The 17,973-nt window shown below is 36.6% G+C and overlaps 1 protein-coding gene across 8 annotated transcripts in view; it reads left to right on the top strand.

The window, feature by feature from the left end:
* Positions 1-14,075, top strand: part of LOC144957789 (beta-mannosidase-like) — a 36,802-nt gene extending 22,727 nt beyond the window's left edge. For all 8 annotated transcript variants that reach the window (XM_078889213.1, XM_078889216.1, XM_078889212.1 and 5 more), the window contains exons 9-19: positions 476-642; positions 1,852-1,989; positions 3,468-3,624; positions 4,496-4,609; positions 4,831-5,010; positions 6,256-6,353; positions 7,256-7,403; positions 8,654-8,809; positions 9,256-9,434; positions 10,128-10,316; positions 11,463-14,075. In XM_078889213.1, the coding sequence (XP_078745339.1) occupies positions 476-642; positions 1,852-1,989; positions 3,468-3,624; positions 4,496-4,609; positions 4,831-5,010; positions 6,256-6,353; positions 7,256-7,403; positions 8,654-8,809; positions 9,256-9,434; positions 10,128-10,316; positions 11,463-11,696 (1,760 nt within the window). In that variant the 3' untranslated portion in view covers positions 11,697-14,075. The remainder of the gene's footprint in view (positions 1-475; positions 643-1,851; positions 1,990-3,467; positions 3,625-4,495; positions 4,610-4,830; positions 5,011-6,255; positions 6,354-7,255; positions 7,404-8,653; positions 8,810-9,255; positions 9,435-10,127; positions 10,317-11,462) is intronic.
* The last annotated feature ends 3,898 nt before the right edge of the window (positions 14,076-17,973 follow it).

Genomic DNA, 17,973 nt, shown 5'->3' with positions numbered 1-17,973 from the left:
AAAGCCCAGAAATATAAATAGGAAATGGACCCAAGGCACCCCCTCCATGACCACAACCCAACAACAAGTAGACTGAAGTTGAGAAAGATGGAAGAAAGCATCAACCCTGACCACGCAGCTGTATACAGACTTTCCACATGGGGGGAGTGGGACAATCAGGCAAATGAAGCTGTTGAAGATCCGAGAGAAGAACTCCCCAGGAATGAATGGGTAACACTGAACAGAGCATGGGCAAAACTCGGGAGAACAGCTGGAAGCATGAAAAAGTGGGTGCTGGCTGAGACTGGCTTGTACATTGGATGCCCAGAGCAGACGATGGAGCACATTCTTAGAGAATGCCAGGACAGGCCCAGCTGCACTGACCATGACCTAAGAGTCTGCTCTCCAGATGTTGTGGAGTGGGTTCGGTGTTGGAGCGACAAGCTATGATGATGATTATATGAACTGAGCTTCTTATTAAATTCTTTCGATTTAGGTTTGACGTTTTATTTCAAGATCAATGGTCTTCCTATTTTCTTGAAGGGAAGCAACTGGATTCCCGCCGACAACTTCCAGGAAAAGATAACTGAGGACAGAATTTTTTCTCTTCTTCAGTCAGCTGCTGATGTGGGTATGAATGCCATGAGAGTGTGGGGTGGAGGGGTAAGTATTTATTGTTATACACACTCATAGAAAAAAACATACAACACAGCATCACATGGAGAATCATCTCCAGAGCACAGTTGTACTCCCCCTCTTCTAAGATTTTCAACCTCTGCTTAGAAGAAAAATTCTTCATCATCATAAAAACCGAACATGGCAATACTCAACAGAAGAAACGAACTAACATCCTCATGCAGACATAGAAACAAACACCTTTTATGTAATTACAAACCTCCATAAACACGAATCTAGAAAAATGCGAAAAACACAACAATATACTTTCACTTCCACATCCTGATGAGAGCTCACGCTTGAAACAATGTTGTAGAAGTGTATTTATATATATATATATATATATAATATATATATATATATATATATATATATATATATATATATATATATATATAGAATATAACTAAGGGCACTCACATTTTTCTGTCGATACAATTGTTTCCATATCATCAGTTGACAATTATCCTTAGTTTACTAATGCTCTAACCAACATTGTATATATAGTATATTTATTAATGATAATAAATTATCATGTTTATGTAATGCAATTCAACAGTTTACAGCAAACTCAATTCTAATCAAAACAGGCCCTGAAGCATATACCACTGCCTATCTCTAGATGTTCATTATTTGTAGACACAGGCCATGATTTTTAAGTGCCTTTCCCAAGGATGAACCCAAAAAATTTGTTTCAATATATTATTTAATTATTTATTTATTCATTCATTTATTCACTCTCATATTGATACTCTCTTATTTGAGTACAGTTAAGCAAAATGTATGGAAATAAGATATGCATGTCTGTGCCCCATTTTTACCCTTCAAAATAAAGAACTGATATCGAGAGCTATTTTTTAATGCACTGGGTTGTTATTTATCCGTACTCTACTGTGCTTGTTTATATTTTAGGCTCTGTTTTTGTTTATTTATTTAATTTATTTATCTGTGTTTATTTATTTATTTATCCATTCATCCATTCATTCCTTCCTTCCTTCATTCACTCATTTATTCATTAATTCATACTTTCATTTATATGCTCTGATATTGATATTCATGAATTGATTTGTTTTTCTATCAATTAATACGTAATCAATTTAATACCTAACAAATTCATTTATCAAACCTATTCCTCACGTTTTCTTTATACATTTCAAAGATCGTAATCATATCAAGAATACACTTTTCCTATTCCAGATTTATGAGTCTGATTATTTCTACCATGTGGCGGACCAATTGGGCATCATGATTTGGCAAGATTTGATGTTTAGCGTCTCAATGTATCCTGGGAAGGGTGATTTCCTCGACTCCATCAAACTGGAAATTTCACAGCAAGTAATCAATCATAATTCATCTTTTTTTTTTTATCATTTTTTTTTTTCAATTTCAAAGGGGTCAGAAGAAATATTGATTGCAGTTGATTTTGATACAGATCCCTTTGGTTGCGAGTGAGTACTCTACCTATTGAGCTATTGCAACCCCTTGAAACAAGAAAAGAGATGGATGATGTGTAGTAACGGCTATGTGGTCTAATGGTATGACACTCGCTTTCAGATCGGAAGGTCCTGGGTTCGAGCCTCGCTCGGCGCATAGTTGAGTCCTTGGAAAAGGCTCATTACTCACATTCTCTCATCGTACTCAGGTGTAAAATGAGTACCTGGCTGTTAACAGCATTGTGTCTGTCCGAAAAAATGGTAATATCATTTAACAGGCGTCATATCCCGTCCTGCATGTTAAAATGTTGCTGTTGGCCAGGGACCCCTTGTAAAGCGCTTTGAGCACGTTTAATGGATATTGCACTATATAAAAAAGCTCAATTTTTTTGTTTTTAGTAACACTCTGGCTTCCTTGGCCATATGGCTCTTGAAAACTACTTGTTTCAAAAGCCATGATTTCTTTTTTGTATGTGTGATTTTGTATTATGCTGGTAAATTTATATAACATTCACTACCTCACATAATTTGTAGTACCAAATACTTTACCTAGTTTTTTATACTCTCCCTGTATCATTGGGGTTGCAAAAAAATTTTTTTTTTAAATAAAAAATATTGAGTGTTTATGTAGTGCAATATCCACTAATCGTGTTCAAAGCGCTTTACTAAGGGTCCCTGACCAACAGCAACACTTAACATGTTGGACGAGACATGATGCCTGTTAGGCGATATTACAATTTTTTTGGACAGAACAACACTGTTAACGGCCAGGTACTGATTTTACACCTGAGTACGGTGAGAGAATGTGAATAAAGAGCCTTTTCCAAGGACTCAACTATGCACCAAGCGAGGCTCGAACCCAGGACCTTTCGATCTGAAAGCGAGTGTCATACCACTAGACCACATAGCCGCACAAAAGTGCTAAAGACATTGTACTATAACCTGGAAGGTCCCATGTTTGAGTCCTCTTTCAGTCACTTTCAATTTTTTTCCATGAGGAAGATTATTAACCTTTAGATGGTTTATTGTGAACAAGGGTGATTCCTGTTGATATCAGACGTATTTGATTGTTGATCTCTTTCCCTTCAAGAGACACCTAGGCAACAGGCAGTAAGGAAAGGTGTAGTTTAAGTAACATCTTTTCTCACATTCTCTCAGGTGTAAAATGAGTACCTGGTCTTTAACAGCGACTGAAAAAAATTGTAATATCACCTAACAAGCATCATGTCCCGTCCTAAATTTTAAGTGTTGCTGTTGACCAGGGACCCCTGTAAAATGCTTTGAGCATGTTTAGTGGATATTGCGTTATATAAAAAAGCTCAATTAAAAAAAATAATATTTTTTTCTCTAAGATTCAGTCTCTTTTAAATTCCTTCCCAGCTTGAGAGACTGAAGCACCACTCCAGTATAATTATCTGGGCAGGCAGCAATGAGAATGAAAAAGCTCTGAGGCAGAACTGGTTTGGCACCAAATCCAATTATAATCTCTACTATCAGGATTTCATTGCCCTCTATGTTAAGACGATTCAACCAATAGGTAAGTGTGGTGTAACTCGTAGACTATCAGACCCTCAACTCTTATATCGATTCCATCAGTATAGATACATTTTTTTGGGGGATCAAATTTTAAAATGAATGAATATATATATATATATATAGGGGGTGAAGTGACCGAGTGGTTTAGGCATTAAAAAAAAAATTAAAAAATTGAGCTTTTATATAGCGCAATATCCACTTAACATGCTCAAAGCGCTTTACAAGGGGTCCCTGGTCAACAGCAACATTTAACATGTAGGACGAGACATGACGCCTGTTAGCAATTTTTCAAACAAATACAACGCTGTAAACGGCCAGGTACTCATTTTACACCTGAGTACGGTGAGAGAATGTGAGTAAAGAACCTTCTCCAAGGACTCAACTATGCGTCGAGCAAGGCTCGAACCCAGGACCTTCCGATCCAAAAGCGAGTGTCATACCACTAGACCACATCGTCGCATTGCACTGTGATCCGGCAGGTCCCGGGTTCGAGCCCCATTTCGGGCACTTTTGTTTTTTTCCATGACCTTCTGATTAACAGTCAGACGTGCTACCATTACACAATGTATAATGGTATCACGTCTGACCGGTAATCAGAAGGTATGAGGTTTGATTCTTGTGTTTTTCTTTCTTTCTTTGTCTGGCACATTTCATACGCACTTGTTCAGTTCTTTATCTTAAACTGGTGCCTACTCCTTAATTTCTTAATTTGATATTTTCAGCACTTCTTTAGTGCAATTTTCATTACAAAAATTACAATGCTTAGCAGGACTTTATTTATACATGTAACAAAGTTAATATACAACCTTAAGTATTAATGTTTCATGTTATTTTTTATTTTATTGTTTAAAAAAAAATATTTCAACTTACAGTATTGCAGGAAGATCCGAGTCGTCCATATCTGGTGTCCAGTCCCACGGATGGAGCTCAGAGTGTGAAGGAAGGATATGTGGCCAAGGACCCTGGGAGTGAATTATATGGAGATAGTGAGTGACAGTTTAATTTAGTAAATTCAGAAAAGTTCTATCCTATCGTTTTCTGATACAGTGCCAAGTAATTTGAGCTTTTTTTTCTTCAGCTTTTTATATAGTTGTTGGCAAAGCAGTTTCCTCTTTTCTGGCAACATTTCCCAGTCGTCTCTATAGGATTGTGCAATTTAAATATGCTTATTTTCGAAATTTAACGATTAAATTCCGTCCAATCCCAGTTCATTACTACGATTACGCAGCGGACCAATGGGACCCAGCTGTGTTTCGAATTCCCCGCGCTGCCACCGAGTATGGAATCCAGTCATGGTGTAGTCCGGAGAGTTTAAGAGACGTGTTTGAAGAGGCCGACTATGACGTGGATGGAGCCATGGCCATCCATCATCAGCACCACGGATTAGGTGAGCATATTGTGACCTACCTCATTTAAACTGTATTTTGTTGAGGTGACTTCTTACTACTTACTTATTCCTTTATTCTCAGTGATTATGTTATTTCTATTCCATAAATTATTATTATTCTGATATTGACATATAATGATGGAACCCGGGGCCTCACAAAAAAGAACTTCATACCACCTCAAACAATTGAGTTGCGCAATCAGAATCTATTGGCCAGAGACAATTACAAATACTGATCTCTATGAAAGATCCAGGGTCCATAGTGGGCAGGGAGGTACTTACTGTGTCTTCTATCCCCATATATCTGTTTTCCAACTAGCTTTCTATCTTTGTCTTGGAATGATTTTACTTGGTTTTCTCCTGGCACTGGCTGGGAGGGAAACAGTCAAATGTATAGTTTTGGGAGATGATATTTTTTTCCTTGTAAATCATCTCTATGTTATGCACTGTATTATGTTTTCTTTGTATTATATATGATTTGTAAAACATTTGAGTGTATTACTCTTAGTGGGGACCTCTGCTTGTGTCTGGATTGACTTTTAGGTGATCTCAAACTAGGTACTATGATGGTATGCTCTTGGAATTTACATCTATTTCCTATTTGAACCAATTCCCCTTTCCTTTTCTTGGGTGCTCTAATTATAATTCTCGAACTTTTTACTGTTCCATTTTTTCTATTTTTACTGGCGCTGATATGACCTTAATGTGTTGCAAGCGCCGTAAAACCCTCAAAAACAAAACAAACAAACAAAGATCCAGGGTCCAACGTCTGAGTACAATAATAAAAGAACAGCGATGGAGGCTATTTTGGTCACATCTTACATTGAGAAGATAACATCCCAGCCCAAATTGCGATGACAGAATATTTCTTTCATGGCAACAAATATTTAGGGTGACCATCAACATCAGTAGTACCTACCCTGAGCCAGGATATAGATATCTAGTAAAGTATATATAGATGTCAACATATAAGAAAAAAGATTAGTAAAAAGCTAAGAATTAGATATAGTATAATAATATTGTAAATTGACTGAGAAAAATTACATAGTATAAATTACATGTCACATATAGATTAAATAGGTAATTGTAAAGTTGTAGTAAGCGTAGTAATCCATCCGGATTTTAAGTGAAGTATTACTGTTTTAATTGCTTTTGTTGTAGACTGAGGAAAGGTTTTGAGCCCAAAACATTCCATATGAAGTATTTTATTCTTTTAAAAAAATCTGTTCTGATAATTTTTGACAGGCAACTCAGAGATGACAGCGGAAATAGGTTTACACATGAAACAACCTTCATCCTCAGACAAGAAGGCAAAATTCATGGATTTCATCTACCTTTCACAGGTGAGCAAAGATGACTGTCGTGTTCAACAGGAACCAAAATTGAACAAAATTGTTTGTGCGGCTATGTGGTAATGGCTTGACTCGCTTTCGGATCGGAAGGTCCTGGGTTCGAGCCTCGCTCGGTGCATAGTTGAGTCCTTGGTAAAGGCTCTTTACTCCCATTCTCTTACCGTACTCAGATATAAAATGAGTACCTGGCCGTCAACAGCGTTGACTCTGTTGAAAAACATTTGTAATATCGCCTAATAGGTGTCACATCTCGTTCTACATGTTACTGTTGGTCAGGGATCCTTTGTAAAGCGCTTTGAGCATGTTTATTGGATATTGCGCTATATAAAAATCTTTTTGATTGCTTGTTCATGCAAACAAGAGAGAGTTAATGATTTCTTATTTGTGACCAAATGTCGGGTTGAACCAGATGTCAAAAAGTGAATTTCAAATCCTGAAATATAAGATTCTGTTTTTTATATCTTTAAGATAGAGGCCTAGTATCCATTGTCTTCACTCAAGCATATCAACTTAACCCAAATTTCACCTTTTTTGACTGTCATTTCATTTTTTGATATAAAAAAACCTCAATGGTCCAAGTTCTTTTATGCCTTTGTGGATTTTAAGGTCTAATGAGAAAACTTTTTGATGTCAATCAGGTTGTTTAGTGATTTGAAGAAGGTGGTAATTTATTCATACTTGAGTCAAGTTGGGTAATGTTTGTTTGTTAAGTGCCTTAACCAATGCAGGGACCAGAGTTTTGCAATCATTGCCACCTGTTTGTTACTGGTTTTAGTACAAGACAAGTTTTCATGCTGAATGGCCATTATTGTTATTTTAAGAGATGTTTTTGATACTGTTATGTATAACATACTTTTGTTGATGATAAACAAATTACTGTAAAACCTCCACAGATTAATCAGGCCATGTCAATGAGGACACAAACTGAGCATTACAGACGTCACCAGTCCCAGCTTTTGTCAGATGGACGTGGCTTGACAATGGCAGCTCTTTACTGGCAACTCAACGATATCTGGCAAGCACCCACGTGGGCCTCGATTGGTATGTTTGTATTCGTCTTTTTCTATGTTTAGATGTGATTATCGTGTCATTTGTACCAGATGGCATGTAAAGCCGCTATTTCCAGTCACCAATCCTCCCTGTTTATGACTGTGACGGTTCTTGCCTGACCCCATGTCAAATGTCAATCATCCAACAGCATTCCTCCTCAACAGTCTGTCTCCAGGTGATTATTTTTGTAAAGAACCAATTGGATACTAACTTACTTAATCCTCTTCGAGCCTTGAGGCACATAGGGCATCCACCAGACATCTCCATTGTTTTACGATCAGCTGCTTTTGTAGTGGCTATATTCCAGGACAGGCCTGCTTCCTTTAATTCTTTCTCCATGGTCCTTCGCTAGGTTTCTTTGGGTCTTACCCGCTTTCTCTTCCCATCTGCTGTCCAGTACAGGCTGTCTTGGGAAGTAACCCTTTTTCCATTCTGGCCACATGACCCAGCCAATGCCATTTCTTCTTTTTATTTGGCTTTCAATGTCATTGCAGTCAGCTTTCTTTAATAAATCCACTGTTTTTATTTTTGTAGGCCAAAATATGTTAAAAATTCTTTTTTAGAACCCATTACATAGCCTTGGTTAATGGAAGGTTGCTTGTATTTTAGAATGGTAAAATAGTAGTCAGAGATAATGTTGCATTGATGGAAATATAATCTATGGGTCACATAGCTTTATTTACTTAATCCTCATTGATCCTTGGGGCGCATAAGACTTCTACCAAGGAATTGCATCTTTGTCTGTCAGTTGCATTGACACAGATGTTAGGCCAGCTCCTTTAAGCTTTTTATCCGTGGATCTTTTCTTTGGACCTACTTCTTCGCCATCCAGCAAAGTGCTGTTCTTGGAAAAGCAGTTGCCTCCATTCTGGCAACATATCCTAGCCATCTCCATCTCCATCTCTTTATAGTTTTATCTATGCTCACTCTATCTATCTGTCTTTTCTCTCAGTTTCATTTCTAATTTTGTTAGGCCAAATTATTCCTAAAATTCTTCGGGGACATAATTTGTTTTGAAGCAATTTCATTTTATTTGTTGATGTTGTTACTTTCCACATACCTGCCAACCCTTCCACGTTTGGCGGAATCATTCTTATTTATGCCATAGAAACGGGGATAAACTCTTAGCCCATGGTCCAAATGGTTCTGAAGGAGACTACAGTAGCTGATAGGGATAGACAACTGTCAAATAGTCATGGATAAAGTTTTTAGAATTGTGCTTCTCTTATAATTTCTTGCAGATTACAGTGGAAGGTGGAAGATGCTGCATTATTTTTCCAAATGGTTTTTCTCTCCGACCCTGGTGTCTCCATACCTGGACAAGGCCAGTGATTTGTTGAATGTTTACATGGTGGTCGATGAGATCCCAGTCAAGTCTGTCCAGGACAACGCCTCAGGTAACAAGTCAGAACTTCTTAAACAGCATCATCACATGCTGTTCACATTTTTAAAACTTTTTATATATATAAATATTTATACATATATATTAATAATTCATATCAACATCTTATATGCGACCTATTGTCTCAAAACGATATTATGGCAGATTGAAACATGCCAAAAAGGGATATAATGTTAAAATGACTAGAAATGCCAAATTTGTTCATAATAAATTTTAAAAAGCTACATCCAATGTCTTTCTTGAAACATAAAACTTAACCCAAGTCTTGTGCTTTTTACTTTACATTCATTTTGTGAACATTTAAATCAACCGACCATAATCCCGGTTTGAGGTTATGGATAACAAACTTGTATATTTATTTGGAATTATTCTTTGCACATATATCAATCCAAAGTAAAACTTCTTCTATTATAAAATTGTTTTTTTTTTTTCCTCATACAGGTGCAATCCATTTCCGTCCAATGACATCCATGTCAGAAATTGCAGAGAGTAGTCTCCCCCTGGCTTCCACATTCAAATGGATGAACAACGTATCTGAAGCAATTAGTGGTCATGTGACTATTCACATGTATAACTACAACAGTTTTACTCCGTTGTTTACTTGGAATATTCCTTATCAGGTATGCTGTTATCTTGTGTTGTCAAATTAATCCAACTCCCACAGTGGGCAGGGAGGCACTTACTGTGTCTTCTATCCCCGTATCTATGTTTTCCAACATGCTTTCTGTCTTTGTCTTGGAATGAGATTACTTGGTTTTTTTCAGGCCCTGGTCGGATACCCTAGCAGGGAGGGAAACAGTCAAATGTATGGTTACAGTTTTGGGAGATGATATTTTTTTCCATGTAAATCATCTCTCTGTTATGCACTGTATTGTTTTGTTTAAATATTATATATGATTTGTAAACATTTGAGTGTATCCCTCTTTGTTGGGACCTGTGCTTGTGTCTGTATGAGACTTTTAGGTGATCTCAAACTAAGTACACCGATAGTGTGCTCTTGGAATCTACATCTGCTTCTTTTTGAAAAAGCCTCTTTATTCACATTCTCTCACCGTTCTCAAATGTAAAATGAGTATCTGGCCTTTTACAGCATTGCATCTGTCTGAAAACTTTCTTTGTTGTAGTATCACCCAACAGGAGTCATGTCTCGTCCTACATGTTAAGTGTTGCTGTTGGCTAGGGCCCCCATTGTAAAGTGCTTTGGGCACATTTAGTGGATATTGCGCTATATAAAAACTCCAATTTATTTTTTCACTTCACCACACCTCCAACCCCTTCCCCCTGATTAATCCCTTTTTTTGTTTGTTCCACAGTTGAAGACAACAGCTGAGTTGATATTTACTGAGAGATTAGGGTCTATCATGTCCCAGTCAGGTTGTCTGGCTAGATCTGACTGCCTCCTTCACTTTTCTGCAGTCAGTTCACAGAGTAAAGTGATGTCCACGTCATGGCTACCACTTTCATACCCCAAAGACGCCAGACTGCGATCAGCAAAAGTTACCGTGAGTTTAAATTCCTTTTTTTTTTTGTTATTCCTAATTTTATTTTCATTATTACAAAAGAAAGAGTGAAAATGGAGAGGCTTCGTTTCCATCCAAAGCCTCTCCATTTTCACTCTTTTGTTTGTATTTTCACAATCCTGGGCTTCAGGCAGTCGCAACCGCTCTCTTTTTTTATTATTAAAACTCTTTATAAATAAAAAAAAAAAAATTGGGGTTTTCCTGTCCATCCCTAAGTGATTAAGTATTTTGGTTCAACAGAATTTATATTACAATTTTTCTTTTAAATTAATATTTATTTGTCATATTTTTTTATTCTTAGCAGTCCCTTAATTTTTTGGGGGACGAGTTGAGGTTTATCTTAATTTTTCATCAGATGAAGTAAAAATTTTCAAGACAAAATGAGTAAGATGAATGGGAACAGAAACGTGAGCTTTTATATAGCGCAACATCCACTAAATGTGCTCAACAGCAACACTTAAAATGTAATGTATAAATAAACCAAAAAACAAAAACAAAAAGAAAACTGAATCATTGAAAAAGAAAGACAAAAATAAGAGAAAAATTACAGGCACAATAAAAACATGTTATAAACTCAAAATAAAATGCCAGTTGCAACCACTGTAATTTTATTAACATTGAAAAATATTTCAGGATATGGAAGAACTGGTAATTCAATTTTAACAATGTCATTTCGAATATATATTTTTAAAAAATTTGTTTTTTCTTCTTTTTTTTGGGTACGGTACTTGGAGCTTTGCTCTTACCCCCACAATTGTGCTTGACAATACTATGATCCCATTGGGCAAACAAACGATGCCAACCTGAAATTACTTGTATCATTTAATGATGTACTTATGAATTTGGGGCTCAAACTGGAAGGGGGAGGAGGGGGGGGGGGGGGGGGGGGGGGGGGGGGGGGAGGCGAAGGAAAAAAATATAAGAAAATTTTGAAAGTTGAGAATGATTTGAGTATTGTCTTTGATTTGCCCCCCTCCCCCCTACAATGGAAGGTAGCACTTAACCAACACTCAGCCTAATGGCTTTAAAAAATATTCATTTCTCTCTCTCTCTCTCTCTCTCTCTCCCCTCCCCCCCCCCCCCCCCCCCCCCCCCCCCCCCCCCCCCCCCCCCCCACTTCCAAAACAGATCAAAGCTGTCACAACACTCAATGTGAATACGTACAAGATTGACATATCAAGCGATGCCATTGCCCTCTTTGTCTGGTTGTCAACGTCTGCCGATATCTCTGGCAGGTTCTCAGACAATGGATTTCCAATGTTGTCACCGGAGATGTCTCTCTATTTCTACAGTCACTCGCCAACAGCTGCCCAAATTTTGAAAGATAATCTTAGTATAAAAAGTATTGTTGATGTTTCTTAGTGTCTTGAAATGAAATGTTCTTTAATTTCTCTATGTAATATCTGTTATTTTAGATGAATGACCAATATCGGCTATAACTTAAAAAAGATATATTTAATTATTTGTCAATATTGCTATGTATTATTATTTAATCAGATCCTTTTTCTTCTTCTTTCATCTTATCCTGCATTTTGCAGGGTTGCTATAATGAATGCCACATCTCCATGCATCTCAGTTCATAGCATCATCCTCCTCCAATCCCAGTTATTTCATATCATCCTTTACCTTATCCCACCATCTAGTCTTTGGGCTTCCCTTTTTCCTCTTTCTCGCTAATTGTATATCCAATACTTTCCTTCCTTCCATAGCGGGCAGGGAGGTACACACTGTGTCTTCTATCCCCTTATATCTGTTTTCCAACATGCTTTCTGTCTTTGTCTTGGAATGAGATTACTTAGTTTTTTTCCTGGCCCTGGTCGGAGTCCTGGCTGGGAGGGAAACAGTCAAATGCATAGTTATTGTTTTGGGAGATGATATTTTTTTCCATGTAAATCATCTCTCTGTTATGTATTAGTATATTTGTTATTTTTTAATGTATAATGTAAGCATTTGAGTGTGTTCCTCTTTGTTGGATTTTGTTCTTGTGCCGGATGAGACTTATAGGTTATCTCAAACTAAGTACATTGGTGCTATGCTCTTGGAATCTACATCTGATCCCTATTTGTTCCCAGTTCCCCTATGTCTTACTTTCTCTTGGATGCTTCAATTGTAATTCTAGAACTTTTTACTATCCCATTTTCTTCCTTTTTACTGGCGCTGATATAACCTAAATGTGTTGCAAGCGCCGTAAAACCCTTAAAAACAAACAAAAACAAAACAAACCTTCCTTCCAACGTACTCCCTCTCTCCTCTCTTAACATGTCCAAAACATTTCAATTTATCTTCTCCCCTTATCTTTTCTTGTCCAGCCAAGTGACCATCTCAACATCCTCAATTCTGCCACCTCAACTTCTTTACCTTGTTTCTTTATTGCAGCTGCTGTCTTTAGTCCATGCAACATTGCTGGTCTCACAACAGATGTATATATTTTTCCCTTCAGCTTTGCGGTTATTGGTTTGTCATTTAATCAGATTCTTTAATATATTGTTATTCAGGTTGTGGGAATTAATCCAAATTTAGTTCATAAAGCATTAAACAGACTGACATTTACATCACCACTGTTTTAAAAGTTGGAAAACACTGCCCTTTTCCTACTTCAAAGAACTCCTTAAGACATTTTTAACAACCCAACCTTTTGTGTCCTTTCTATGGCCCATCCATTTGGCTGTTCCATGCATTTTGACAAAATATCAAATTAAGAAATTAAGGAGCAGGCATCGGTGTAAGATAAAGAACTGAACAAGTTTGTATGAAAGGTGCCAGAGTTCTTGCTTTGTCTGCCATCTTTCATACACACTTGTTCAGTTATTTATTTCACAAAAACTTGGAACAAGGTCCCTTTTTCATTTCAATTCATGTACATTGGAAACTATTCCACAGAGCATTTGCGAATCCAAATCATTGTCTGTGTTTAAGAAATCCCTGAAATTTTTCCTTTTTAAATATTATATAGTTTATAGTAGATGATTTTTTGTTGCTGTGTAAAGCTCCAGGAGCCTCTTGACTGATGCTCCCGTGAGCTAAAGAAGAGTCTATTGATGATGATGACCATTGCTTTGCAGTCTCAAGGACGCTTGTTGTGAATTGTGCGGTTATCAGCATGTCTTTTGCTTGTTGGATCCCTTTTGTAATATTTTTCCATGATTTCCTGTTTTGAGAGTGAGTAGATCATGTTCCGCCTTTGCCAACCTCTCAACCAATGAAATCAAAGAAGTATCGAAGCAATCCAGCTTGGTGAATGTACATGATTATTTCAGTTTTTATTTATAATGGCTTGTGTTTTTCTTATTATTATTATTGTTTTTACTTATAAAATATTGTATTGTTTTATAATGAATTCCTTCCATTGTCTTTCAGATATGAATTGTGATTGTTTTAGCAACATTGGACTTATTTACTTATTATTTTTTAAATTATTACTATCATTATTTTCATCCTTGATTATACTACTACCACTACTACTATGACTACTACTACTACTACTACTACTACTACTACTACTACTACTACTACTACTACTACTACTACTACTACTACTACTACTACTACTACTACTACTACTACAACAACTACTACTACTACTACTACTACTACATCTAATAATAATAATAGGTATTCAAAACCAAGCCCCTGCGGGAGTAGAAAATGGCTGTCATGAAGTCACTTCTGAAAAATGGCCCCTCTCTCTCCTTATTTTTCTTTATTATATTTTGTCTTACAAAAATAAAATTTATATCTGTATATTATTTGTTTTTTAATCTTTTTATTGAGTCAAAATAAATAATGATTTTATCACGCTAACGGTTCAATGTTGACAGTATAAATATGTTATCAAATCGCGATTTGAACCATGAGGCACACGATTTTTTCTCCGATTTCTATGCGCCCTTCACAAAAAACTGCAATTACTCATCAGTGCGATGACATATCCTCTTCTGGTTTTCATCAGCTTTTTATGCTTGTACCACATTTACCGGCAAATTCGGAATGGAAGGATGCCAAATTTGGAAGTGAATTGAAAAAACATGAGACACAGAATTCATTTTTTTCATCGATATATATTTTTTCAAATGGATTAAATTCCACGGCTGAATATATTCAATAGTTATGCGGGCTATGAAGCAAGGTTTCTTGGCCCAGAATCAACTGTAATGGCAGACATCGCTCACTCATAGATCAGCGGTGCACACCGATAGGATTGGCTGACTTTTCATCATAATAACCTGATTAGACTTCCTTTGCATCGCTCTCATGACCCAACAAGTGAGTATTTGTTTTAAAGAAATATATTTTAGTTCAAAATTGTATTAAATTATATATTTTAAAAAAGCCTAATTGAACTTGAACATTTCTTTCCTTTGGTCCTTTCTTACGCTTCAGTTCCGAGTTCTCGAAACTGTGCCGACTTATCAAAACCTATTTTATTTTATTGCGGTTTCGATTTCAAGTGTTTGAATTTTAAATAAATTTATATCTATATTTTATTTTATTTTATTTTAATGAGATTCCTTGTGTTTTTTTTTAATGGTCTAATAATAATAATTTAATCAGAACTGTCACAACAAAAGCTGAATTATCCGGGGGGGGGGGGGGGGGGGGGGGGGGGGAGAATATAAACAAAACTTTCTCTGTTCTGCTAAACTTTTGTCATAGTGTAGCTCTATTGTTCACCAAGAAAATATAAAGACCTTTAAGTAAGTCTAGGCAAGAGTTGTCTTTTTAATCATAATATAAATAAATTGGGACCAGAATCAGAAATTAACTTTCCTTACTACTTTGTTTTTCTCAGATTGGAGAATTTTATCAGACTGATCATCCATAATTTGAAGACCTTATCTTATTGAAAATTAGCAAATGTAGTTATGGAAATGAAGAGATTGAATATCAATGTTTTAGGATTATCAGAAGTTAGATGGAAAGGAGCAGGAGAACTTAATTATGATGACTGTAAAATTATATACTCAGGAGGAGGAGAACACCAAAGGGGAGTTGGAATTATACTAGATAATAAAACGGCGGGAGCAGTCAAAGGATTCTGGCCCATATCAGACAGAGTAATGGCAATCAAACTACAAGCAAAACCTTTTGATTTTGATATTTTACAAATATACGCCCCAACCACCAGTCACGATGATGAAGAAGTGGAAAATTTCTATCAACAAATAGATAAAGCAATGCATCAGTTTAAGTCTTCAGACATAAAACTCATCATGGGCGATTTTAATGCCAAGGTGGGCCGGAGAAAGAATAGAAGATATTGTGGGCCCACATGGTCTGGGAGACAAAAATGACAGAGGTGATCGTCTTATTCAATGGTGCCGTCAACATGATCTGACAATCACAAATACTTGGTCAACAAACCACAATAGAAGGAAGTGGACATGGAAAAGTCCTGGAGATGGAGTGAGAAACCAAATAGATTACATACTCATCAGCAAACATTTCCGTAACTCGGTTTTGTATGCCAAATCTATGCCGGGGGCTGACTGTAACAGCCATCATATACCTGTGCTATGCCGGGGGCTGACTGTAACAGCGATCATATACCTGTGCTATGCCGGGGGCTGACTGTAACAGCCATCATATACCTGTGCTATGCCCCATACGAGTTAAATTGAAAATCTGCAAAAGAGCAAAGGCTAAACCTAAATACCAACTAGACATTCTCCGGGAGGAACAGAAGATACAAGAAAAATTTGAACTATCAGTAAGAAACAAGTTTGAAGTGCTTGGAGAACTAACAGATATAGAAGAGAAATATGAGCAGTTTAAAGACAGTGTTGCTGCATCATTAGAAGAAAATGTTCCAACCACACTTAAGTTGCAGAAGAAGAAATGGATTACTCCAGAGATATTAGAACTAATGAATGAGAGAAGAAAGGCCAAAAATCAGGAAGAAAAATACAAGACTCTGAACAGGCAGATAAAAAGAAAATGCAACGAAGCTAAAGAAGACTGGATAAATGAACAATGTCACTATATAATGTCCTGCAAAGAAAAAAATGGCAAATTCTTCCATCAGAAAATCAAAGAAGTGACAAACAAAACTAAATCAGGTGCTAAAAGTGGATGCATCAAAGACAAGCGTGAAAACACCATCATGGACAAAGACTGCATTCTAAACAGATGGTCAGAATATATTGAAGAACTTTTTTTTGATAATCGAGGAGAAATGCCTATGATAAAAGAACTGGAAGGGCCTTTTATAATGAAAGATGAAGCTAGGAACGTCATGAAAAGCATGAAAAATGGAAAAGCTGCAGGACCTGATGCCATAACAATTGAAGCCTTGACTGGCCTGGGTGAATGGGGGATTGAATTCATCACAAACCTTCTAAATCAAGTGTATGACACAGGAAAAATGCCAACTGATATGAAACGATCCATTTTTATAGCACTACCAAAAAAGCCAGGGGCAGTTGATTGTGAACAACACAGAACTATTAGCCTAATGAGCCACCTCACAAAAATTCTTTTGAAGATAATTTTACTAAGAATAAGAAATAAAATACGACCTGAAATTGGGGAGATGCAATTTGGTTTTGTTGAGGACAAGGGTACCAGAAATGGAATATTCACATTATCAATGCTGATGGAAAGATGTATTGAAGTAAATAAAGATCTGTATATGTGTTTCATCGACTATTCAAAAGCCTTTGATAAAGTACAACACGAAAAAACTATTCAAAATTCTATCATCCTTGGACATTGATGGTAAAGATTTAAGAATATTACGGAATTTGTACTGGGAACAAGAAGCAGCAATGCGTGTTGACAACGAACTAAGCAGTTTTACACCTATTAGAAGAGGAGTTAGGCAGGGGTGTGTTTTGTCTCCAGATTTATTCAACCTCTATAGTGAAATGATATTAAGAGATATCGAACATAAGAAGGGGGGGTGTATTGGAGGAAAGAATGTAACAAATCTGAGGTATGCAGATGATACAGTTCTACTGGCAGAATCTGAACATGAACTACAAGAATTACTGGATGTTGTAGTCAGGAGTAGTGAAAATATGGGACTGGAACTGAATATATCTAAAACAGAATGTATGACGGTATCTAAAAATAATAACCCACCAGCCTGTGTAATAACAAGCAGAGGACAAACAATACAACAAGTTGAATGTTTCAAATATTTAGGCTTCAATGTAACATCCAATGGAAAATCAGATTGTGAAATAAAGAAAAGAATAGGTATGGCGAAGAATGCATTCAACCAGCTGCATACAATTATGAAAAACAGGAATATTAATAATAATAATAATAATAATGCTGAAAACTTATATAGCGCTATAACTCCGAGACACCAGACTCTAAGCGCTTAAATTACAAATTACTTTGGCTGAAACATACTCATTCACACACACAAACACACACACACACACACACACACACACATACACACACACAACAAACACACAACACAAACCAAACCTATCTTGCTTCTCATACCATCTACTAAAATCGAAACAAATATGTTTTAAGCGAACGTTTAAAAATAGACAAAGATTCTTTTTCACGAATGCTCTGCGGTAAGGCGTTCCAAATAGAGGGTCCGAAATGAGAAAAGGATCTCATTCCAGCATTTTTCCGAATTCGAGGGACAACTAGTTTTGTGGAATCACTGGCCGAACGT

The sequence above is a fragment of the Berghia stephanieae genome, chromosome 12, assembly GCF_034508935.2.
Source record: "Berghia stephanieae isolate SIO BIC M18660-M18661 chromosome 12, UCSD_Bste_1.3, whole genome shotgun sequence".
NCBI classification, from domain to species: domain Eukaryota; kingdom Metazoa; phylum Mollusca; class Gastropoda; order Nudibranchia; family Aeolidiidae; genus Berghia; species Berghia stephanieae.
Note: the sequence above shows the minus strand (reverse complement) of the source record. Positions and strands in the feature narration are given on the sequence as shown.